The 22,832-nt window shown below is 50.5% G+C and overlaps 1 protein-coding gene across 1 annotated transcript in view; it reads right to left on the minus strand.

Moving 5' to 3' along the window:
* LOC140369020 (neutral ceramidase-like) overlaps positions 1 to 22,832 on the minus strand; it is a 66,841-nt gene that overhangs the window by 19,930 nt on the left and 24,079 nt on the right. The window contains exons 4-5 of the mRNA XM_072456221.1: positions 14,338 to 14,490; positions 9,005 to 9,061 (exon numbers count right to left, since the gene is read on the minus strand). Coding sequence (XP_072312322.1) covers positions 9,005 to 9,061; positions 14,338 to 14,490 — 210 coding nt within the window. The remainder of the gene's footprint in view (positions 1 to 9,004; positions 9,062 to 14,337; positions 14,491 to 22,832) is intronic.

The raw sequence follows: 22,832 nt of genomic DNA on the forward strand, positions 1-22,832 counted from the left end.
GTCGAGTGATTGTAGGAGTGTTGAGTGTGTTGTGGAGTGACTGTAGGGGTGTTGAGTGTGTTGTGGAGTGACTGTTGGAGTGTTGAGTGTGTTGTGGAGTGACTGTTGGAGTGTTGAGTGTGTTGTGGAGTGACTGTAGGGGTGTTGAGTGTGTTGTGGAGTGACTGTTGGAGTGTTGAGTGTGTTGTGGAGTGATTGTAGGGGTGTTGAGTGTGTTGTGGAGTGACTGTAGGGGTGTTGAGTGTGTTTTGGAGTGACTGTAGGGGTGTTGAGTGTGTTGTGGAGTGACTGTAGGGGTGTTGAGTGTGTTGTGGAGTGACTGTAGGAGTGTTGAGTGTGTTGTGGAGTGACTGTAGGAGTGTTGAGTGTGTTGTGGAGTGACTGTAGGGGTGTTGAGTGTGTTGTGGAGTGACTGTAGGAGTGTTGAGTGTGTTGTGGAGTGACTGTAGGAGTGTTGAGTGTGTTGTACGAGTGACTGTACGAGTGTTGAGTGTGTTTTGGAGTGACTGTACGAGTGTTGAGTGTGTTGTGGAGAGATTGTAGGAGTGTTGAGTGTGTTGTGGAGTGATTGTAGGAGTGTTGAGTGTGTTGTGGAGTGATTGTACGAGTGTTGAGTGTGTTGTGGAGTGACTGTAGGAGTGTTGAGTGTGTTGTGGAGTGACTGTTGGAGTGTTGAGTGTGTTGTGGAGTGACTGTAGGAGTGTTGAGTGTGTTGTGGAGTGACTGTAGGAGTGTTGAGTGTGTTGTGGAGTGATTGTAGGAGTGTTGATTGTGTTGTGGAGTGATTGTACGAGTGTTGAGTGTGTTGTGCGAGTGATTGTACGAGTGTTGAGTGTGTTGTGGAGTGACTGTAGGAGTGTTGAATGTGTTGTGGAGTGACTGTAGGAGTGTTGAGTGTGTTGTGGAGTGACTGTAGGAGTGTTGAGTGTGTTATGGAGTGATTGTACGAGTGTTGAGTGTGTTGTGCCAGTGATTGTACGAGTGTTGAGTGTGTAGTGGAGTGATTGTATGAGTGTGTTGTCGAGTGACTGTACGAGTGTTGTGTTGAGTGTGTAGTGGAGTGATTGTATGAGTGTGTTGTCGAGTGACTGTACGAGTGTTGAGTGTGTTGTGGAGTAATTGTAGGAGTGTTGAGTGTGTTGTGAAGTGATTGTAGGAGTGTTGAGTGTGTTGTGGAGTGACTGTTGGAGTATTGAGTGTGTTGTGGAGTGACTGTAGGAGTGTTGAGTGTGTTTTGGAGTGACTGTAGGAGTGTTGAGTGTGTTATGGAGTGACTGTTGGAGTGTTGAGTGTGTTGTGTAGTGACTGTAGGAGTGTTGAGTGTGTTGTGGAGTGACTGTAGGAGTGTTGAGTGTGTTGTGGAGTGACGGTAGGGGTGTTGAATGTGTTGTGAAGTGACTGTAGGAGTGTTGAGTGTGTTGTGGAGTGACTGTTGGGCTGTTGAGTATGTTGTGGAGTGACTGTAGGGGTGTTGATTGTGTTGTGAAGTGACTGTAGGAGTGTTGAGTGTGTTGTGGAGTGACTGTTGGGCTGTTGAGTGTGTTGTGGAATGACTCTAGGGGTGTTGATTGTGTTGTGGGGTGACTGTAGGAGTGTTGAGTGTGTTGTGGAGTGACTGTAGCGGTTGTTGAGTGTGTTGTGGAGTGACTGTAGGGGTGTTAAGTGTGTTGTGGAGTGACTGTAGGAGTGTTGAGTGTGTTGTGCGAGTGATTGTACGAGTGTTGAGTGTGTTGTGGAGTGACTGTAGGAGTGTTGAATGTGTTGTGGAGTGACTGTAGGGGTGTTGAGTGTGTTGTGGAGTGACTGTAGGAGTGTTGAGTGTGTTATGGAGTGATTGTACGAGTGTTGAGTGTGTTGTGCCAGTGATTGTACGAGTGTTGAGTGTGTAGTGGAGTGATTGTATGAGTGTGTTGTCGAGTGACTGTACGAGTGTTGAGTGTGTTGTGATTGTAAGAGTGTTGAGTGTGTTGTGGAGTAATTGTAGGAGTGTTGAGTGTGTTGTGAAGTGATTGTAGGAGTGTTGAGTGTGTTGTGGAGTGACTGTAGGAGTGTTGAGTGTGTTATGGAGTGACTGTTGGAGTGTTGAGTGTGTTGTGGAGTGACTGTTGGGGTGTTGAATGTGTTGTGAAGTGACTGTAGGAGTGTTGAGTGTGTTGTGGAGTGACTGTTGGGCTGTTAAGTGTGTTGTGGAATGACTCTAGGGGTATTGATTGTGTTGTGGGGTGACTGTAGGAGTGTTGAGTGTGTTGTGGAGTGACTGTAGGGGTGTTGAGTGTGTTGTGGAGTGACTGTAGGGGTGTTAAGTGTGTTGTGGAGTGACTGTAGGAGTGTTGAGTGGGTTTTGGAGTGACTGTAGGAGTGTTGAGTGTGTTGTGGAGTGACTGTAGGGGTGTTGAGTGTGTTGTGGAGTGACTGTGGGGGTGTTAAGTGTGTTGTGGAGTGACTGTAGGAGTGTTGAGTGTGTTGTGGAGTGACTATAGGGGTGTTGAGTGTGTTGTGGAGTGACTGTTGGAGTGTTGAGTGTGTTGTGGAGTGACTGTAGGAGTGTTGAGTGTGTTGTGGAGTGACTGTGGGAGTGTTGAGTGTGTTGTGGAGTGACTGTAGGGGTGTTGAGTGTGTTGTGGAGTGACTGTAGGGGTGTTGAGTGTGTTGTGGAGTGACTGTGGGGGTGTTAAGTGTGTTGTGGAGTGACTGTAGGAGTGTTGAGTGTGTTGTGCGAGTGATTGTACGAGTGTTGAGTGTGTTGTGGAGTGACTGTAGGAGTGTTGAATGTGTTGTGGAGTGACTGTAGGGGTGTTGAGTGTGTTGTGGAGTGACTGTAGGAGTGTTGAGTGTGTTATGGAGTGATTGTACGAGTGTTGAGTGTGTTGTGCCAGTGATTGTACGAGTGTTGAGTGTGTAGTGGAGTGATTGTATGAGTGTGTTGTCGAGTGACTGTACGAGTGTTGAGTGTGTTGTGATTGTAACAGTGTTGAGTGTGTTGTGGAGTAATTGTAGGAGTGTTGAGTGTGTTGTGAAGTGATTGTAGGAGTGTTGAGTGTGTTGTGGAGTGACTGTAGGAGTGTTGAGTGTGTTATGGAGTGACTGTTGGAGTGTTGAGTGTGTTGTGGAGTGACTGTTGGGGTGTTGAATGTGTTGTGAAGTGACTGTAGGGGTGTTGAGTGTGTTGTGGAGTGAATGTAGGGGTGTTGAGTGTGTTTTGGAGTGACTGTAGGGGTGTTGAGTGTGTTGTGGAGTGACTGTAGGGGTGTTAAGTGTGTTGTGGAGTGACTGTAGGAGTGTTGAGTGTGTTTTGGAGTGACTGTAGGAGTGTTGAGTGTGTTGTGGAGTGACTGTTGGAGTGTGTTGTGGAGTGACTGTTGGAGTGTTGAGTGTGTTGTGGAGTGACTGTAGGAGTGTTGACTGTGTTGTGGAGTGACTGTTGGAGTGTTGAGTGTGTTGTGGAGTGACTGTTGGAGTGTTGAGTGTGTTGTGGAGTGACTGTTGGAGTGTTGAGTGTGTTGTGGAGTGACTGTAGGGGTGTTGAGTGTGTTGTGGAGTGACTGTGGGAGTGTTGAGTGTGTTGCGGAGTGACTGTAGGAGTGTTGAGTGTGTTGTGGAGTGACTGTAGGGGTGTTGAGTGTGTTGTGGAGTGACTGTAGGGGTGTTGAGTGTGTTGTGGAGTGACTGTTGGAGTGTTGAGTGTGTTGTGGAGTGACTGTAGGGGTGTTGAGCGTGTTGTGGAGTGACTGTGGGAGTGTTGAGTGTGTTGTGGAGTGACTGTAGGGGTGTTGAGTGTGTTGTGGAGTGACTGTTGGAGTGTTGAGTGTGTTGTGGAGTGACTGTAGGGGTGTTGAGTGTGTTGTGGAGTGACTGTGGGAGTGTTGAGTGTGTTGTGGAGTGACTGTAGGGGTGTTGAGTGTGTTGTGGAGTGACTGTAGGAGTGTTGAGTGTGTTGTGGAGTGACTGTTGGAGTGTTGAGTGTGTTGTGGAGTGACTGTAGGAGTGTTGAGTGTGTTGTGGAGTGACTGTAGGGGTGTTGAGTGTGTTGTCGAGCGATTGTAGGAGTGTTGAGTGTGTTGTGGAGTGACTGTAGGGGTGTTGAGTGTGTTGTGGAGTGACTGTTGGAGTGTTGAGTGTGTTGTGGAGTGACTGTTGGAGTGTTGAGTGTGTTGTGGAGTGACTGTAGGGGTGTTGAGTGTGTTGTGGAGTGACTGTTGGAGTGTTGAGTGTGTTGTGGAGTGACTGTAGGGGTGTTGAGTGTGTTGTGGAGTGACTGTAGGGGTGTTGAGTGTGTTTTGGAGTGACTGTAGGGGTGTTGAGTGTGTTGTGGAGTGACTGTAGGGGTGTTGAGTGTGTTGTGGAGTGACTGTAGGAGTGTTGAGTGTGTTGTGGAGTGACTGTAGGAGTGTTGAGTGTGTTGTGGAGTGACTGTAGGGGTGTTGAGTGTGTTGTGGAGTGACTGTAGGAGTGTTGAGTGTGTTGTGGAGTGACTGTAGGAGTGTTGAGTGTGTTGTACGAGTGACTGTACGAGTGTTGAGTGTGTTTTGGAGTGACTGTACGAGTGTTGAGTGTGTTGTGGAGAGATTGTAGGAGTGTTGAGTGTGTTGTGGAGTGATTGTAGGAGTGTTGAGTGTGTTGTGGAGTGATTGTACGAGTGTTGAGTGTGTTGTGGAGTGACTGTAGGAGTGTTGAGTGTGTTGTGGAGTGACTGTTGGAGTGTTGAGTGTGTTGTGGAGTGACTGTAGGAGTGTTGAGTGTGTTGTGGAGTGACTGTAGGAGTGTTGAGTGTGTTGTGGAGTGATTGTAGGAGTGTTGATTGTGTTGTGGAGTGATTGTACGAGTGTTGAGTGTGTTGTGCGAGTGATTGTACGAGTGTTGAGTGTGTTGTGGAGTGACTGTAGGAGTGTTGAATGTGTTGTGGAGTGACTGTAGGAGTGTTGAGTGTGTTGTGGAGTGACTGTAGGAGTGTTGAGTGTGTTATGGAGTGATTGTACGAGTGTTGAGTGTGTTGTGCCAGTGATTGTACGAGTGTTGAGTGTGTAGTGGAGTGATTGTATGAGTGTGTTGTCGAGTGACTGTACGAGTGTTGAGTGTGTTGTGGAGTAATTGTAGGAGTGTTGAGTGTGTTGTGAAGTGATTGTAGGAGTGTTGAGTGTGTTGTGGAGTGACTGTTGGAGTATTGAGTGTGTTGTGGAGTGACTGTAGGAGTGTTGAGTGTGTTTTGGAGTGACTGTAGGAGTGTTGAGTGTGTTATGGAGTGACTGTTGGAGTGTTGAGTGTGTTGTGTAGTGACTGTAGGAGTGTTGAGTGTGTTGTGGAGTGACTGTAGGAGCGTTGAGTGTGTTGTGGAGTGACGTTAGGGGTTTTGAATGTGTTGTGAAGTGACTGTAGGAGTGTTGAGTGTGTTGTGGAGTGACTGTTGGGCTGTTGAGTGTGTTGTGGAGTGACTGTAGGGGTGTTGAATGTGTTGTGAAGTGACTGTAGGAGTGTTGAGTGTGTTGTGGAGTGACTGTTGGGCTGTTGAGTGTGTTGTGGAATGACTCTAGGGGTGTTGATTGTGTTGTGGGGTGACTGTAGGAGTGTTGAGTGTGTTGTGGAGTGACTGTAGGGGTGTTGAGTGTGTTGTGGAGTGACTGTAGGGGTGTTAAGTGTGTTGTGGAGTGACTGTAGGAGTGTTGAGTGTGTTGTGCGAGTGATTGTACGAGTGTTGAGTGTGTTGTGGAGTGACTGTAGGAGTGTTGAATGTGTTGTGGAGTAACTGTAGGGGTGTTGAGTGTGTTGTGGAGTGACTGTAGGAGTGTTGAGTGTGTTATGGAGTGATTGTATGAGTGTTGAGTGTGTTGTGCCAGTGATTGTACGAGTGTTGAGTGTGTAGTGGAGTGATTGTATGAGTGTGTTGTCGAGTGACTGTACGAGTGTTGAGTGTGTTGTGATTGTAAGAGTGTTGAGTGTGTTGTGGAGTAATTGTAGGAGTGTTGAGTGTGTTGTGAAGTGATTGTAGGAGTGTTGAGTGTGTTGTGGAGTGACTGTAGGAGTGTTGAGTGTGTTATGGAGTGACTGTTGGAGTGTTGAGTGTGTTGTGGAGTGACTGTTGGGGTGTTGAATGTGTTGTGAAGTGACTGTAGGAGTGTTGAGTGTGTTGTGGAGTGACTGTTGGGCTGTTGAGTGTGTTGTGGAATGACTGTAGGGGTATTGATTGTGTTGTGGGGTGACTGTAGGAGTGTTGAGTGTGTTGTGGAGTGACTGTAGGGGTGTTGAGTGTGTTGTGGAGTGACTGTAGGGGTGTTGAGTGTGTTGTGGAGTGACTGTAGGAGTGTTGAGTGTGTTATGGAGTGATTGTACGAGTGTTGAGTGTGTTGTGCCAGTGATTGTACGAGTGTTGAGTGTGTAGTGGAGTGATTGTATGAGTGTGTTGTCGAGTGACTGTACGAGTGTTGAGTGTGTTGTGATTGTAACAGTGTTGAGTGTGTTGTGGAGTAATTGTAGGAGTGTTGAGTGTGTTGTGAAGTGATTGTAGGAGTGTTGAGTGTGTTTTGGAGTGACTGTAGGAGTGTTGAGTGTGTAATGGAGTGACTGTTGGAGTGTTGAGTGTGTTGTGGAGTGACTGTTGGGGTGTTGAATGTGTTGTGAAGTGACTGTAGGGGTGTTGAGTGTGTTGTGGAGTGACTGTAGGGGTATTGATTGTGTTGTGGGGTTACTGTAGGAGTGTTGAGTGTGTTGTGGAGTGACTGTAGGGGTGTTGAGTGTGTTGTGGAGTGACTGTAGGGGTGTTAAGTGTGTTGCTGAGTGACTGTAGGAGTGTTGAGTGTGTTGTGGAGTGACTGTAGGAGTGTTGAGTGTGTTGTGGAGTGACTGTTGGAGTGTTGAGTGTGTTGTGGAGTGACTGTTTGAGTGTTGAGTGTGTTGTGGAGTGACTGTTGGAGTGTTGAGTGTGTTGTGGAGTGACTGTAGGGGTGTTGAGTGTGTTGTGGAGTGACTGTTGGAGTGTTGAGTGTGTTGTGGAGTGACTGTAGGAGTGTTGAGTGTGTTGTGGAGTGACTGTGGGAGTGTTGAGTGTGTTGTGGAGTGACTGTAGGGGTGTTGAGTGTGTTGTGGAGTGACTGTAGGGGTGTTGAGTGTGTTGTGGAGTGACTGTAGGGGTGTTGAGTGTGTTGTCGAGTGATTGTAGGAGTGTTGAGTGTGTTGTGGAGTGACTGTAGGGGTGTTGAGTGTGTTGTCGAGTGATTGTAGGAGTGTTGAGTGTGTTGTGGAGTGACTGTTGGAGTGTTGAGTGTGTTGTGGAGTGACTGTAGGAGTGTTGACTGTTGTGGAGTGACTGTTGGAGTGTTGAGTGTGTTGTGGAGTGACTGTTGGAGTGTTGAGTGTGTTGTGGAGTGACTGTTGGAGTGTTGAGTGTGTTGTGGAGTGACTGTGGGAGTGTCGAGTGTGTTGTGGAGTGACTGTAGGAGTGTTGAGTGTGTTGTGGAGTGACTGTAGGGGTGTTGAGTGTGTTGTGGAGTGACTGTAGGGGTGTTGAGTGTGTTGTGGAGTGACTGTTGGAGTGTTGAGTGTGTTGTGGAGTGACTGTAGGGGTGTTGAGTGTGTTGTGGAGTGACTGTGGGAGTGTTGAGTGTGTTGTGGAGTGACTGTAGGGGTGTTGAGTGTGTTGTGGAGTGACTGTTGGAGTGTTGAATGTGTTGTGGAGTGACTGTAGGGGTGTTGAGTGTGTTGTGGAGTGACTGTAGGGGTGTTGAGTGTGTTGTGGAGTGACTGTTGGAGTGTTGAGTGTGTTGTGGAGTGACTGTAGGGGTGTTGAGTGTGTTGTGGAGTGACTGTGGGAGTGTTGAGTGTGTTGTGGAGTGACTGTAGGGGTGTTGAGTGTGTTGTGGAGTGACTGTTGGAGTGTTGAGTGTGTTGTGGAGTGACTGTGGGAGTGTTGAGTGTGTTGTGGAGTGACTGTTGGAGTGTTGAGTGTGTTGTGGAGTGACTGTTGGAGTGTTGAGTGTGTTGTGGAGTGACTGTTGGAGTGTTGAGTGTGTTGTGGAGTGACTGTTGGAGTGTTGAGTGTGTTGTGGAGTGACTGTGGGAGTGTTGAGTGTGTTGTGGAGTGACTGTTGGAGTGTTGAGTGTGTTGTGGAGTGACTGTAGGGGTGTTGAGTGTGTTGTGGAGTGACTGTAGGGGTGTTGAGTGTGTTGTGGAGTGACTGTAGGGGTGTTGAGTGTGTTGTGGAGTGACTGTAGGGGTGTTGAGTGTGTTGTGGAGTGACTGTGGGAGTGTCGAGTGTGTTGTGGAGTGACTGTAGGAGTGTTGAGTGTGTTGTGGAGTGACTGTAGGGGTGTTGAGTGTGTTGTGGAGTGACTGTAGGGGTGTTGAGTGTGTTGTGGAGTGACTGTTGGAGTGTTGAGTGTGTTGTGGAGTGACTGTAGGGGTGTTGAGTGTGTTGTGGAGTGACTGTGGGAGTGTTGAGTGTGTTGTGGAGTGACTGTAGGGGTGTTGAGTGTGTTGTGGAGTGACTGTTGGAGTGTTGAGTGTGTTGTGGAGTGACTGTAGGGGTGTTGAGTGTGTTGTGGAGTGACTGTGGGAGTGTTGAGTGTGTTGTGGAGTGACTGTAGGGGTGTTGAGTGTGTTGTGGAGTGACTGTTGGAGTGTTGAGTGTGTTGTGGAGTGACTGTGGGAGTGTTGAGTGTGTTGTGGAGTGACTGTTGGAGTGTTGAGTGTGTTGTGTTGTGGAGTGACTGTTGGAGTGTTGAGTGTGTTGTGGAGTGACTGTTGGAGTGTTGAGTGTGTTGTGGAGTGACTGTTGGAGTGTTGAGTGTGTTGTGGAGTGACTGTGGGAGTGTTGAGTGTGTTGTGGAGTGACTGTTGGAGTGTTGAGTGTGTTGTGGAGTTACTGTAGGGGTGTTGAGTGTGTTGTGGAGTGACTGTAGGGGTGTTGAGTGTGTTGTGGAGTGACTGTAGGGGTGTTGAGTGTGTTGTGGAGTGACTGTAGGGGTGTTGAGTGTGTTGTGGAGTGACTGTAGGGGTGTTGAGTGTTGTTCTCACGATGTCTCCCGAATGTCGAGGATTTCCCGCCACAAACGTCACTGACACGATGTCGCCCTGAAACACAATAACAATAACGATCATGAAATATTCACAAACAACAACAGAACTTAAAGTGGGTACTACCTCCTGTAGTCCCAGTTTAGACCTGGTTTAGTCCTAGTTTAGACCTGGTTTAGTCCTGGTTTAGTCCTGGTTTAGTCCTGGTTTAGTCCTGGTTTAGACCTGGTTTAGTCCTGGTTTAGACCTGGTTTAGTCCTGGTTTAGAACTGGTTTAGACATGGTTTAGTCCTGTTTTGGACCTTTTTTAGTCCTGGTTTAGACCTGGTTTAGACCTGGTTTAGTCCTGGTTTAGACCTGGTTTAGACCTGGTTTAGACCTGGATTAGTCCTGGTTTAGTCCTGGTTTAGACCTGGTTTAGACCTGGTTTGGACCTGGTTTAGTCCTGGTTTAGACCTGGTTTAGTCCTGGTTTAGTCCTGGTTTAGTCCTGGTTTAGACCTGGTTTAGACCTGGTTTGGACCTGGTTTAGACCTGGTTTAGTCCTGGTTTAGACCTGGTTTAGTCCTGGTTTAGAACTGGTTTAGACATGGTTTAGTCCTGTTTTGGACCTTTTTTAGTCCTGGTTTAGACCTGGTTTAGACCTGGTTTAGTCCTGGTTTAGACCTGGTTTGGACCTGGTTTAGTCCTGGTTTAGACCTGGTTTAGTCCTGGTTTAGAACTGGTTTAGACATGGTTTAGTCCTGTTTTGGACCTTTTTTAGTCCTGGTTTAGACCTGGTTTAGACCTGGTTTAGTCCTGGTTTAGACCTGGTTTAGACCTGGTTTGGACCTGGTTTAGTCCTGGTTTAGACCTGGTTTAGTCCTGGTTTAGAACTGGTTTAGACATGGTTTAGTCCTGTTTTGGACCTTTTTTAGTCCTGGTTTAGACCTGGTTTAGACCTGGTTTAGTCCTGGTTTAGACCTGGTTTAGACCTGGTTTAGACCTGGATTAGTCCTGGTTTAGTCCTGGTTTAGACCTGGTTTAGACCTGGTTTGGACCTGGTTTAGTCCTGGTTTAGACCTGGTTTAGACCTGGTTTAGACCTGGTTTAGACCTGGTTTAGTCCTGGTTTAGTCCTGGTTTAGACCTGGTTTAGACCTGGTTTAGACCTGGATTAGTCCTGGTTTAGTCCTGGTTTAGACCTGGTTTAGACCTGGTTTAGACCTGGTTTAGTCCTGGTTTAGACCTGGTTTAGACCTGGTTTAGACCTGGTTTAGACCTGGTTTAGTCCTGGTTTAGACCTGGTTTAGTCCTGGTTTAGTCCTGGTTTGGACCTGGTTTAGACCTGGTTTAGACCTGGATTAGTCCTGGTTTAGTCCTGGTTTAGACCTGGTTTAGACCTGGTTTGGACCTGGTTTAGACCTGGTTTAGTCCTGGTTTAGTCCTGGTTTAGAACTGGTTTAGACATGGTTTAGTCCTGTTTTGGACCTTTTTTAGTCCTGGTTTAGACCTGGTTTAGACCTGGTTTAGTCCTGGTTTAGACCTGGTTTAGACCTGGTTTAGACCTGGATTAGTCCTGGTTTAGTCCTGGTTTAGACCTGGTTTAGACCTGGTTTGGACCTGGTTTAGTCCTGGTTTAGACCTGGTTTAGTCCTGGTTTAGTCCTGGTTTAGTCCTGGTTTAGACCTGGTTTAGACCTGGTTTGGACCTGGTTTAGACCTGGTTTAGTCCTGGTTTAGACCTGGTTTAGTCCTGGTTTAGAACTGGTTTAGACATGGTTTAGTCCTGTTTTGGACCTTTTTTAGTCCTGGTTTAGACCTGGTTTAGACCTGGTTTAGTCCTGGTTTAGACCTGGTTTGGACCTGGTTTAGTCCTGGTTTAGACCTGGTTTAGTCCTGGTTTAGAACTGGTTTAGACATGGTTTAGTCCTGTTTTGGACCTTTTTTAGTCCTGGTTTAGACCTGGTTTAGACCTGGTTTAGTCCTGGTTTAGACCTGGTTTAGACCTGGTTTGGACCTGGTTTAGTCCTGGTTTAGACCTGGTTTAGTCCTGGTTTAGAACTGGTTTAGACATGGTTTAGTCCTGTTTTGGACCTTTTTTAGTCCTGGTTTAGACCTGGTTTAGACCTGGTTTAGTCCTGGTTTAGACCTGGTTTAGACCTGGTTTAGACCTGGATTAGTCCTGGTTTAGTCCTGGTTTAGACCTGGTTTAGACCTGGTTTGGACCTGGTTTAGTCCTGGTTTAGACCTGGTTTAGACCTGGTTTAGACCTGGTTTAGACCTGGTTTAGTCCTGGTTTAGTCCTGGTTTAGACCTGGTTTAGACCTGGTTTAGACCTGGATTAGTCCTGGTTTAGTCCTGGTTTAGACCTGGTTTAGACCTGGTTTAGACCTGGTTTAGTCCTGGTTTAGACCTGGTTTAGTCCTGGTTTAGAACTGGTTTAGACATGGTTTAGTCCTGTTTTGGACCTTTTTTAGTCCTGGTTTAGACCTGGTTTAGACCTGGTTTAGTCCTGGTTTAGACCTGGTTTAGACCTGGTTTGGACCTGGTTTAGTCCTGGTTTAGACCTGGTTTAGTCCTGGTTTAGAACTGGTTTAGACATGGTTTAGTCCTTTTTGGACCTTTTTTAGTCCTGGTTTAGACCTGGTTTAGACCTGGTTTAGTCCTGGTTTAGACCTGGTTTAGACCTGGTTTAGACCTGGATTAGTCCTGGTTTAGTCCTGGTTTAGACCTGGTTTAGACCTGGTTTGGACCTGGTTTAGTCCTGGTTTAGACCTGGTTTAGACCTGGTTTAGACCTGGTTTAGACCTGGTTTAGTCCTGGTTTAGTCCTGGTTTAGACCTGGTTTAGACCTGGTTTAGACCTGGATTAGTCCTGGTTTAGTCCTGGTTTAGACCTGGTTTAGACCTGGTTTAGACCTGGTTTAGTCCTGGTTTAGACCTGGTTTAGACCTGGTTTAGACCTGGTTTAGTCCTGGTTTAGACCTGGTTTAGTCCTGGTTTAGTCCTGGTTTAGACCTGGTTTAGACCTGGTTTAGACCTGGATTAGTCCTGGTTTAGTCCTGGTTTAGACCTGGTTTAGACCTGGTTTAGACCTGGTTTAGTCCTGGTTTAGTCCTGGTTTAGTCCTGGTTTAGACCTGGTTTAGACCTGGTTTGGACCTGGTTTAGACCTGGTTTAGTCCTGGTTTAGACCTGGTTTAGTCCTGGTTTAGAACTGGTTTAGACATGGTTTAGTCCTGTTTTGGACCTTTTTTAGTCCTGGTTTAGACCTGGTTTAGACCTGGTTTAGTCCTGGTTTAGACCTGGTTTGGACCTGGTTTAGTCCTGGTTTAGACCTGGTTTAGTCCTGGTTTAGAACTGGTTTAGACATGGTTTAGTCCTGTTTTGGACCTTTTTTAGTCCTGGTTTAGACCTGGTTTAGACCTGGTTTAGTCCTGGTTTAGACCTGGTTTAGACCTGGTTTGGACCTGGTTTAGTCCTGGTTTAGACCTGGTTTAGTCCTGGTTTAGAACTGGTTTAGACCTGGTTTAGTCCTGGTTTAGAACTGGTTTAGACCTGGTTTAGTCCTGTTTTGGACCTTTTTTAGTCCTGGTTTAGACCTGGTTTAGACCTGGTTTAGTCCTGGTTTAGACCTGGTTTAGACCTGGTTTAGACCTGGATTAGTCCTGGTTTAGTCCTGGTTTAGACCTGGTTTAGACCTGGTTTGGACCTGGTTTAGTCCTGGTTTAGACCTGGTTTAGACCTGGTTTAGACCTGGTTTAGACCTGGTTTAGTCCTGGTTTAGTCCTGGTTTAGACCTGGTTTAGACCTGGTTTAGACCTGGATTAGTCCTGGTTTAGTCCTGGTTTAGACCTGGTTTAGACCTGGTTTAGACCTGGTTTAGTCCTGGTTTAGACCTGGTTTAGTCCTGGTTTAGAACTGGTTTAGACATGGTTTAGTCCTGTTTTGGACCTTTTTTAGTCCTGGTTTAGACCTGGTTTAGACCTGGTTTAGTCCTGGTTTAGACCTGGTTTAGACCTGGTTTGGACCTGGTTTAGTCCTGGTTTAGACCTGGTTTAGTCCTGGTTTAGAACTGGTTTAGACATGGTTTAGTCCTTTTTGGACCTTTTTTAGTCCTGGTTTAGACCTGGTTTAGACCTGGTTTAGTCCTGGTTTAGACCTGGTTTAGACCTGGTTTAGACCTGGATTAGTCCTGGTTTAGTCCTGGTTTAGACCTGGTTTAGACCTGGTTTGGACCTGGTTTAGTCCTGGTTTAGACCTGGTTTAGACCTGGTTTAGACCTGGTTTAGACCTGGTTTAGTCCTGGTTTAGTCCTGGTTTAGACCTGGTTTAGACCTGGTTTAGACCTGGATTAGTCCTGGTTTAGTCCTGGTTTAGACCTGGTTTAGACCTGGTTTAGACCTGGTTTAGTCCTGGTTTAGACCTGGTTTAGACCTGGTTTAGACCTTGTTTAGACCTGGTTTAGACCTGGTTTAGTCCTGGTTTAGACCTGGTTTAGTCCTGGTTTAGTCCTGGTTTAGACCTGGTTTAGACCTGGTTTAGTCCTGGTTTAGACCTGGTTTAGTCCTGGTTTAGAACTGGTTTAGACATGGTTTAGTCCTGTTTTGGACCTTTTTTAGTCCTGGTTTAGACCTGGTTTAGACCTGGTTTAGTCCTGGTTTAGACCTGGTTTAGACCTGGTTTGGACCTGGTTTAGTCCTGGTTTAGACCTGGTTTAGTCCTGGTTTAGAACTGGTTTAGACATGGTTTAGTCCTTTTTGGACCTTTTTTAGTCCTGGTTTAGACCTGGTTTAGACCTGGTTTAGTCCTGGTTTAGACCTGGTTTAGACCTGGTTTAGACCTGGATTAGTCCTGGTTTAGTCCTGGTTTAGACCTGGTTTAGACCTGGTTTGGACCTGGTTTAGTCCTGGTTTAGACCTGGTTTAGACCTGGTTTAGACCTGGTTTAGACCTGGTTTAGTCCTGGTTTAGTCCTGGTTTAGACCTGGTTTAGACCTGGTTTAGACCTGGATTAGTCCTGGTTTAGTCCTGGTTTAGACCTGGTTTAGACCTGGTTTAGACCTGGTTTAGTCCTGGTTTAGACCTGGTTTAGACCTGGTTTAGACCTTGTTTAGACCTGGTTTAGTCCTGGTTTAGACCTGGTTTAGTCCTGGTTTAGTCCTGGTTTAGACCTGGTTATAGACCTTGGTTTAGACCTGGATTAGTCCTGGTTTAGTCCTGGTTTAGACCTGGTTTAGACCTGGTTTAGACCTGGTTTAGTCCTGGTTTAGACCTGGTTTAGTCCTGGTTTAGACCTGGTTTAGACCTGGTTTAGACCTGGTTTAGACCTGGTTTAGACCTGGTTTAGGACTCACCTGTCTGTAGACCGGGTAGACCTGGTCCAGGACTTGTCCGAAACTGGTATTTGCTGGTTTCTTGTCGACCGTCGCAGCCGGAAGAAGATTAAAGAGTTTAGACTCTGAGAAGAACGGAGGCTCCGGCCCCGAGTCCAGAGACGAGACCGAGTCCTGGAGCAGAGGAGGAGCAGAGGAGGTCCAGAGGAGGAGCAGAGGAGGTCCAGAGGAGGAGCAGAGGAGGAGCAGGGGAGGAGCAGAGGAGGAGCAGAGGAGGTCCAGAGGAGGAGCAGAGGAGGTCCAGAGGAGGAGCAGGGGAGGAGCAGAGGAGGAGCAGAGGAGGAGCAGGGGAAGACCGGTTCAGAAACATGACTAAGGATAGAGCTACACAATCTGCTGATGAGTCCTGTTTTAGTCCAGGTCCAGGTCCAGGTCCAGGTCCAGGTCCAGGTCTCAGTCCAGGTCCAGGTCTTAGTCCAGGTCTTGTCCAGGTCCAGGTCCAGGTCTTAGTCCAGGTCTTAGTCCAGGTCTTAGTCCAGGTCTTAGTCCAGGTCCAGGTCCAGGTCTTAGTCTAGGTCTTATCCAGGTCCAGGTCAAGGTCCAGGTCTTAGTCCAGGTCCAGGTCTCAGTCCAGGTCCAGGTCTTAGTCCAGGTCCAGGTCTTAGTCCAGGTCCAGGTCCAGGTCCAGGTCTTAGTCCAGGTCCAGGTCTTAGTCCAGGTACAGGTCCAGGTCCAGGTCTTAGTCCAGGTCTTGTCCAGGTCAAGGTCCAGGTCTTAGTCCAGGTCCAGGTCTCAGTCCAGGTCTTAGTCCAGGTCCAGGTCCAGGTCCAGGTCCAGGTCCAGGTCCAGGTCCAGGTCCAGGTCCAGGTCCAGGTCCAGGTCTTAGTCCAGGTCTTAGTCCAGGTCTTAGTCCAGGTCTTGTCCAGGTCCAGGTCCTGGTCCAGGTCCAGGTCCAGGTCTTAGTCCAGGTCTTAGTCCAGGTCTTAGTCCAGGTCTTAGTCCAGGTCTTGTCCAGGTCCAGGTCCAGGTCCTGGTCCAGGTCCAGGTCTTAGTCCAGGTCTTAGTCCAGGTCTTAGTCCAGGTCTTAGTCCAGGTCTTAGTCCAGGTCTTGTCCAGGTCCAGGTCCTGGTCCAGGTCTTAGTCCAGGTCTTAGTCCAGGTCTTAGTCCAGGTCTTAGTTCTTAGTCCAGGTCTTAGTCCAGGTCTTGTCCAGGTCCAGGTCCTGGTCCAGGTACAGGTCCAGGTCCAGGTCTTAGTCCAGGTCTTAGTCCAGGTCTTAGTCCAGGTCTTAGTCCAGGTCTTAGTCCAGGTCTTGTCCAGGTCCAGGTCCAGGTCTTAGTCCAGGTCTTGTCCAGGTCCAGGTCCAGGTCTTAGTCCAGGTCTTAGTCCAGGTCTTAGTCCAGGTCTTGTCCAGGTCCAGGTCCTGGTCCAGGTCCAGGTCCAGGTCCAGGTCCAGGTCTTAGTCCAGGTCTTAGTCCAGGTCTTAGTCCAGGTCTTGTCCAGGTCCAGGTCCAGGTCCAGGTCGAGGTCCAGGTCTTAGTCCAGGTCCAGGTCTCAGTCCAGGTCCAGGTCTTAGTCAAGGTCCAGGTCCAGGTCTTAGTCCAGGTCTTAGTCCAGGTCCAGGTCTTAGTCCAGGTCCAGGTCTTAGTCCAGGTCTTATCCAGGTCCAGGTCAAGGTCCAGGTCTTAGTCCAGGTCCAGGTCTCAGTCCAGGTCCAGGTCTTAGTCCAGGTCCAGGTCTTAGTCCAGGTCTTAGTCCAGGTCCAGGTCCAGGTCTTAGTCCAGGTCCAGGTCCAGGTCTTAGTCCAGGTCCAGGTCTTAGTCCAGGTACAGGTCCAGGTCCAGGTCCAGGTCTTAGTCCAGGTCTTGTCCAGGTCAAGGTCCAGGTCTTAGTCCAGGTCCAGGTCTCAGTCCAGGTCTTAGTCCAGGTCCAGGTCCAGGTCCAGGTCCAGGTCCAGGTCCAGGTCCAGGTCCAGGTCCAGGTCCAGGTCCAGGTCTTAGTCCAGGTCTTAGTCCAGGTCTTAGTCCAGGTCTTGTCCAGGTCCAGGTCCTGGTCCAGGTCCAGGTCCAGGTCTTAGTCCAGGTCTTAGTCCAGGTCTTAGTCCAGGTCTTAGTCCAGGTCTTGTCCAGGTCCAGGTCCTGGTCCAGGTCCAGGTCCAGGTCTTAGTCCAGGTCTTAGTCCAGGTCTTAGTCCAGGTCTTAGTCCAGGTCTTAGTCCAGGTCTTAGTCCAGGTCTTGTCCAGGTCCAGGTCCTGGTCCAGGTCTTAGTCCAGGTCTTAGTCCAGGTCTTAGTTCTTAGTCCAGGTCTTAGTCCAGGTCTTGTCCAGGTCCAGGTCCTGGTCCAGGTCCAGGTCCAGGTCCAGGTCCAGGTCCAGGTCTTAGTCCAGGTCTTAGTCCAGGTCTTAGTCCAGGTCTTAGTCCAGGTCTTGTCCAGGTCCAGGTCCAGGTCCAGGTCTTAGTCCAGGTCTTGTCCAGGTCCAGGTCCAGGTCTTAGTCCAGGTCTTAGTCCAGGTCTTAGTCCAGGTCTTGTCCAGGTCCAGGTCCTGGTCCAGGTCCAGGTCCAGGTCCAGGTCCAGGTCCAGGTCCAGGTCTTAGTCCAGGTCTTAGTCCAGGTCTTAGTCCAGGTCTTGTCCAGGTCTTGTCCAGGTCCAGGTCCAGGTCCAGGTCGAGGTCCAGGTCTTAGTCCAGGTCCAGGTCTCAGTCCAGGTCCAGGTCTTAGTCAAGGTCCAGGTCCAGGTCTTAGTCCAGGTCTTAGTCCAGGTCCAGGTCTTAGTCCAGGTCCAGGTCTTAGTCCAGGTCTTATCCAGGTCCAGGTCTCAGTCCAGGTCCAGGTCTTAGTCCAGGTCCAGGTCTTAGTCCAGGTCTTAGTCCAGGTCCAGGTCCAGGTCTTAGTCCAGGTCCAGGTCCAGGTCCAGGTCCAGGTCTTAGTCCAGGTCCAGGTCTTAGTCCAGGTCTCAGTCCAGGTCCAGGTCTTAGTCCAGGTCCAGGTCTTAGTCCAGGTCCAGGTCTTAGTCCAGGTCCAGGTCCAGGTCCAGGTCTTAGTCCAGGTCTTAGTCCAGGTCCAGGTCCAGGTCCAGGTCTTAGTCCAGGTCCAGGTCTTAGTCCAGGTCCAGGTCCAGGTCCAGGTCTTAGTCCAGGTCTTATCCAGGTCCAGGTCCAGGTCCAGGTCCAGGTCCAGGTCTTAGTCCAGGTCCAGGTCTCAGTCCAGGTTCAGGTCTTAGTCCAGGTCCAGGTCCAGGTCTTAGTCCAGGTCTTAGTCCAGGTCCAGGTCTTAGTCCAGGTCCAGGTCCAGGTCCAGGTCTTAGTCCAGGTCTTATCCAGGTCCAGGTCAAGGTCCAGGTCTTAGTCCAGGTCCAGGTCTCAGTCCAGGTCCAGGTCTTAGTCCAGGTCCAGGTCTTAGTCCAGGTCCAGGTCCAGGTCTTAGTCCAGGTCTTATCCAGGTCCAGGTCCAGGTCTTAGTCCAGGTCCAGGTCTTAGTCCAGGTCCAGGTCGAGGTCCAGGTCTTAGTCCAGGTGCAGGTCCAGGTCCAGGTCTTAGTCCAGGTCTTGTCCAGGTCAAGGTCCAGGTCTTAGTCCAGGTCCAGGTCTCAGTCCAGGTCTTAGTCCAGGTCTTAGTCCAGGTCCAGGTCCAGGTCCAGGTCTTAGTCCAGGTCTTAGTCCAGGTCTTAGTCCAGGTCTTAGTCCAGGTCTTGTCCAGGTCCAGGTCCTGGTCCAGGTCCAGGTCCAGGTCTTAGTCCAGGTCTTAGTCCAGGTCTTAGTCCAGGTCTTAGTCCAGGTCTTAGTCCAGGTCTTGTCCAGGTCCAGGTCCAGGTCCAGGTCTTAGTCAGGTCTTATCCAGGTCCAGGTCTCAGTCCAGGTCCAGGTCTTAGTCCAGGTCCAGGTCTTAGTCCAGGTCCAGGTCTTAGTCCAGGTCTTATCCAGGTCCAGGTCAAGGTCCAGGTCTTAGTCCAGGTCTCAGTCCAGGTCCAGGTCTTAGTCCAGGTCCAGGTCCAGGTCTTAGTCCAGGTCTTAGTCCAGGTCCAGGTCCAGGTCTTAGTCCAGGTCCAGGTCTTAGTCCAGGTCTCAGTCCAGGTCCAGGTCTTAGTCCAGGTCCAGGTCTTAGTCCAGGTCTTAGTCCAGGTCCAGGTCCAGGTCTTAGTCCAGGTCCAGGTCCAGGTCTTAGTCCAGGTCCAGGTCCAGGTCTTAGTCCAGGTCTTATCCAGGTCCAGGTCCAGGTCCAGGTCCAGGTCTTAGTCCAGGTCTTAGTCCAGGTCCAGGTCAAGGTCCAGGTCTTAGTCCAGGTCCAGGTCCTGGTCCAGGTCCAGGTCCAGGTCTTAGTCCAGGTCTTAGTCCAGGTCTTAGTCCAGGTCTTAGTCCAGGTCTTGTCCAGGTCCAGGTCCAGGTCCAGGTCCAGGTCTTAGTCAGGTCTTATCCAGGTCCAGGTCGAGGTCCAGGTCTTAGTCCAGGTCCAGGTCTCAGTCCAGGTCTTAGTCCAGGTCCAGGTCTTAGTCCAGGTCCAGGTCTTAGTCCAGGTCTTATCCAGGTCCAGGTCAAGGTCCAGGTCTTAGTCCAGGTCCAGGTCTCAGTCCAGGTCTTAGTCCAGGTCCAGGTCCAGGTCTTAGTCCAGGTCTTAGTCCAGGTCCAGGTCTTAGTCCAGGTCCAGGTCTTAGTCCAGGTCTCAGTCCAGGTCCAGGTCTTAGTCCAGGTCCAGGTCTTAGTCCAGGTCTTAGTCCAGGTCCAGGTCCAGGTCTTAGTCCAGGTCCAGGTCCAGGTCCAGGTCCAGGTCTTAGTCCAGGTCCAGGTCCAGGTCTTAGTCCAGGTCTTATCCAGGTCCAGGTCCAGGTCCAGGTCCAGGTCCAGGTCCAGGTCCAGGTCCAGGTCTTAGTCCAGGTCTTAGTCCAGGTCCAGGTCTTAGTCCAGGTCCAGGTCTTAGTCCAGGTCTTATCCAGGTCCAGGTCAAGGTCCAGGTCTTAGTCCAGGTCCAGGTCTCAGTCCAGGTCCAGGTCATAGTCCAGGTCCAGGTCCAGGTCCAGGTCTTAGTCCAGGTCTTAGTCCAGGTCCAGGTCCAGGTCTTAGTCCAGGTCCAGGTCTTAGTCCAGGTCTTGTCCAGGTCCAGGTCCAGGTCCTGGTCCAGGTCCAGGTCTTAGTCCAGGTCTTAGTCCAGGTCTTAGTCCAGGTCTTAGTCCAGGTCTTAGTCCAGGTCTTGTCCAGGTCCAGGTCTTAGTCCAGGTCTTAGTCCAGGTCCAGGTCGAGGTCCAGGTACAGGTACAGGTCCAGGTCTTAGTCCAGGTCTTAGTCCAGGTCTTAGTCCAGGTCTTAGTCCAGGTCTTAGTCCAGGTCCAGGTCCAGGTCTTAGTCCAGGTCTTGTCCAGGTCCAGGTCCAGGTCTTAGTCCAGGTCTTAGTCCAGGTCTTGTCCAGGTCCAGGTCCAGGTCCAGGTCTTAGTCCAGGTCTTATCCAGGTCCAGGTCAAGGTCCAGGTCTTAGTCCAGGTCCAGGTCTCAGTCCAGGTCTTAGTCCAGGTCCAGGTCTTAGTCCAGGTCCAGGTCCAGGTCTTAGTCCAGGTCTTATCCAGGTCCAGGTCCAGGTCCAGGTCTTAGTCCAGGTCCAGGTCTTAGTCCAGGTCCTAGTCCAGGTCCAGGTCCAGGTCTTAGTCCAGGTCCAGGTCCAGGTCCAGGTCCAGGTCTTGTCCAGGTCTTGTCCAGGTCCAGGTCTTAGTCCAGGTCTTAGTCCAGGTCTTGTCCAGGTCCAGGTCCAGGTCCAGGTCTTAGTCCAGGTCCAGGTCGAGGTCCAGGTCTTAGTCCAGGTCTCAGTCCAGGTCCAGGTCTTAGTCCAGGTCCAGGTCTCAGTCCAGGTCTTAGTCCAGGTCTTAGTCCAGGTCTTAGTCCAGGTCTTAGTCCAGGTCCAGGTCTTAGTCCAGGTCTTAGTCCAGGTCTTAGTCCAGGTCTTGTCCAGGTCCAGGTCCAGGTCCAGGTCTTAGTCCAGGTCCAGGTCTTAGTCCAGGTCTTAGTCCAGGTCTTAGTCCAGGTCTTAGTCCAGGTCTTGTCCAGGTCCAGGTCCAGGTCTTAGTCCAGGTCTTAGTCCAGGTCTTAGTCCAGGTCTTAGTCCAGGTCTTGTCCAGGTCCAGGTCCAGGTCTTAGTCCAGGTCTTAGTCCAGGTCCAGGTCCAGGTCTTAGTCCAGGTCTTAGTCCAGGTCTTAGTCCAGGTCTTGTCCAGGTCCAGGTCCAGGTCTTAGTCCAGGTCCAGGTCCAGGTCGAGGTCCAGGTCTTAGTCCAGGTCCAGGTCTCAGTCCAGGTCCAGGTCTTAGTCCAGGTCCAGGTCTCAGTCCAGGTCTTAGTCCAGGTCTTAGTCCAGGTCCAGGTCCAGGTCTTGTCCAGGTCCAGGTCTTAGTCCAGGTCCAGGTCTTAGTCCAGGTCTTAGTCCAGGTCTTGTCCAGGTCCAGGTCCAGGTCTTAGTCCAGGTCTTAGTCCAGGTCCAGGTCTTAGTCCAGGTCTTAGTCCAGGTCTTGTCCAGGTCCAGGTCCAGGTCTTAGTCCAGGTCTTAGTCCAGGTCTTGTCCAGGTCCAAGTCCAGGTCCAGGTCCAGGTCCAGGTCTTAGTCCAGGTCCAGGTCCAGGTCTTAGTCCAGGTCCAGGTCTCAGTCCAGGTCCAGGTCTCAGTCCAGGTCTTAGTCCAGGTCTTAGTCCAGGTCTTAGTCCAGGTCTTAGTCCAGGTCTTGTCCAGGTCCAGGTCCAGGTCCAGGACTTAGTCCAGGTCTTAGTCCAGGTCCAGGTCCAGGTCTTAGTCCAGGTCTTAGTCCAGGTCTTGTCCAGGTCCAGGTCCAGGTCTTAGTCCAGGTCCAGGTCGAGGTCCAGGTCCAGGTCTCAGTCCAGGTCTTAGTCCAGGTCTTAGTCCAGGTCCAGGTCCAGGTCTTAGTCCAGGTCCAGGTCTTAGTCCAGGTCTTAGTCCAGGTCTTGTCCAAGTCCAGGTCTTGTCCAGGTCCAGGTCTTAGTCCAGGTCCAGGTCTTAGTCCAGGTCTTAGTCCAGGTCTTGTCCAGGTCCAGGTCCAGGTCTTAGTCCAGGTCTTAGTCCAGGTCCAGGTCCAGGTCTTGTCCAGGTCCAGGTCTTAGTCCAGGTCTTAGTCCAGGTCTTGTCCAGGTCCAAGTCCAGGTCCAGGTCCAGGTCTTAGTCCAGGTCCAGGTCCAGGTCCAGGTCTTAGTCCAGGTCCAGGTCCAGGTCTTAGTCCAGGTCCAGGTCCAGGTCCAGGTCCAGGTCTTAGTCCAGGTCCTAGTCCAGGTCCAGGTCCAGGTCCAGGTCCAGGTCTTAGTCCAGGTCCAGGTCCAGGTCCAGGTCTTGTCCAGGTCCAGGTCCAGGTCCAGGTCCAGGTCTTAGTCCAGGTCCAGGTCCAGGTCTTAGTCCAGGTCTTAGTCCAGGTCTTGTCCAGGTCCAGGTCCAGGTCCAGGTCTTAGTCCAGGTCCAGGTCCAGGTCCAGGTCTTAGTCCAGGTCCAGGTCCAGGTCCAGGTCTTAGTCGAGGTCCAGGTCCAGGTCCAGGTCCAGGTCTTGTCCAGGTCCAGGTCCAGGTCCAGGTCTTAGTCCAGGTCCAGGTCCAGGTCTTAGTCCAGGTCCAGGTCCTAGTCCAGGTCCAGGTCCAGGTCCAGGTCCAGGTCCAGATCCAGGTCCAGGTCCAGGTCTTAGTCCAGGTCTTAGTCCAGGTCCAAGTCCAGGTCCAAGTCCAGGTCCAGGTCCAGGTCCAGGTCCAGGTCCAGGTCCAGGTCTTAGTCCAGGTCCTAGTCCAGGTCCAGGTCCAGGTCCAGGTCTTAGTCCAGGTCTTAGTCCAGGTCTTGTCCAGGTCCAGGTTCAGGTCTTAGTCCAGGTCCAGGTCCAGGTCCAGGTCCAGGTCCAGGTCCAGGTCCAGGTCCAGGTCCAGGTCTTAGTCCAGGTCCAGGTCCAGGTCCAGGTCCAGGTCCAGGTCTTAGTCCAGGTCCAGGTCCAGGTCCAGGTCCAGGTCTTAGTCCAGGTCCAGGTCCAGGTCCAGGTCTTAGTCCAGGTCCAGGTCTTAGTCCGGGTCCAGGTCCAGGTCTTAGTCCAGGTCCAGGTCCAGGTCCAGGTCCAGGTCCAGGTCTTAGTCCAGGTCCAGGTCCAGGTCCAGGTCCAGGTCCAGGTCCAGGTCTTAGTCCAGGTCCAGGTCCAGGTCCAGGTCCAGGTCCAGGTCCAGGTCCAGGTCTTAGTCCAGGTCCAGGTCTTAGTCCAGGTCCAGGTCCAGGTCTTGTCCAGGTCCAGGTCCAGGTCTCAGTCCAGGTCCAGGTCTTAGTCCAGGTCCAGGTCTCAGTCCAGGTCTTAGTCCAGGTCTTAGTCCAGGTCCAGGTCCAGGTCTTGTCCAGGTCCAGGTCTTAGTCCAGGTCCAGGTCTTAGTCCAGGTCTTAGTCCAGGTCTTGTCCAGGTCCAGGTCTTAGTCCAGGTCTTAGTCCAGGTCTTAGTCCAGGTCCAGGTCCAGGTCTTGTCCAGGTCCAGGTCTTAGTCCAGGTCCAGGTCTTAGTCCAGGTCTTAGTCCAGGTCTTGTCCAG

The sequence above is a fragment of the Eucyclogobius newberryi genome, unplaced genomic scaffold, assembly GCF_026437365.1.
Source record: "Eucyclogobius newberryi isolate DKJ021-1_F unplaced genomic scaffold, fEucNew1.0.hap1 SCAF_20, whole genome shotgun sequence".
NCBI classification, from domain to species: Eukaryota; Metazoa; Chordata; class Actinopteri; order Gobiiformes; family Gobiidae; genus Eucyclogobius; species Eucyclogobius newberryi.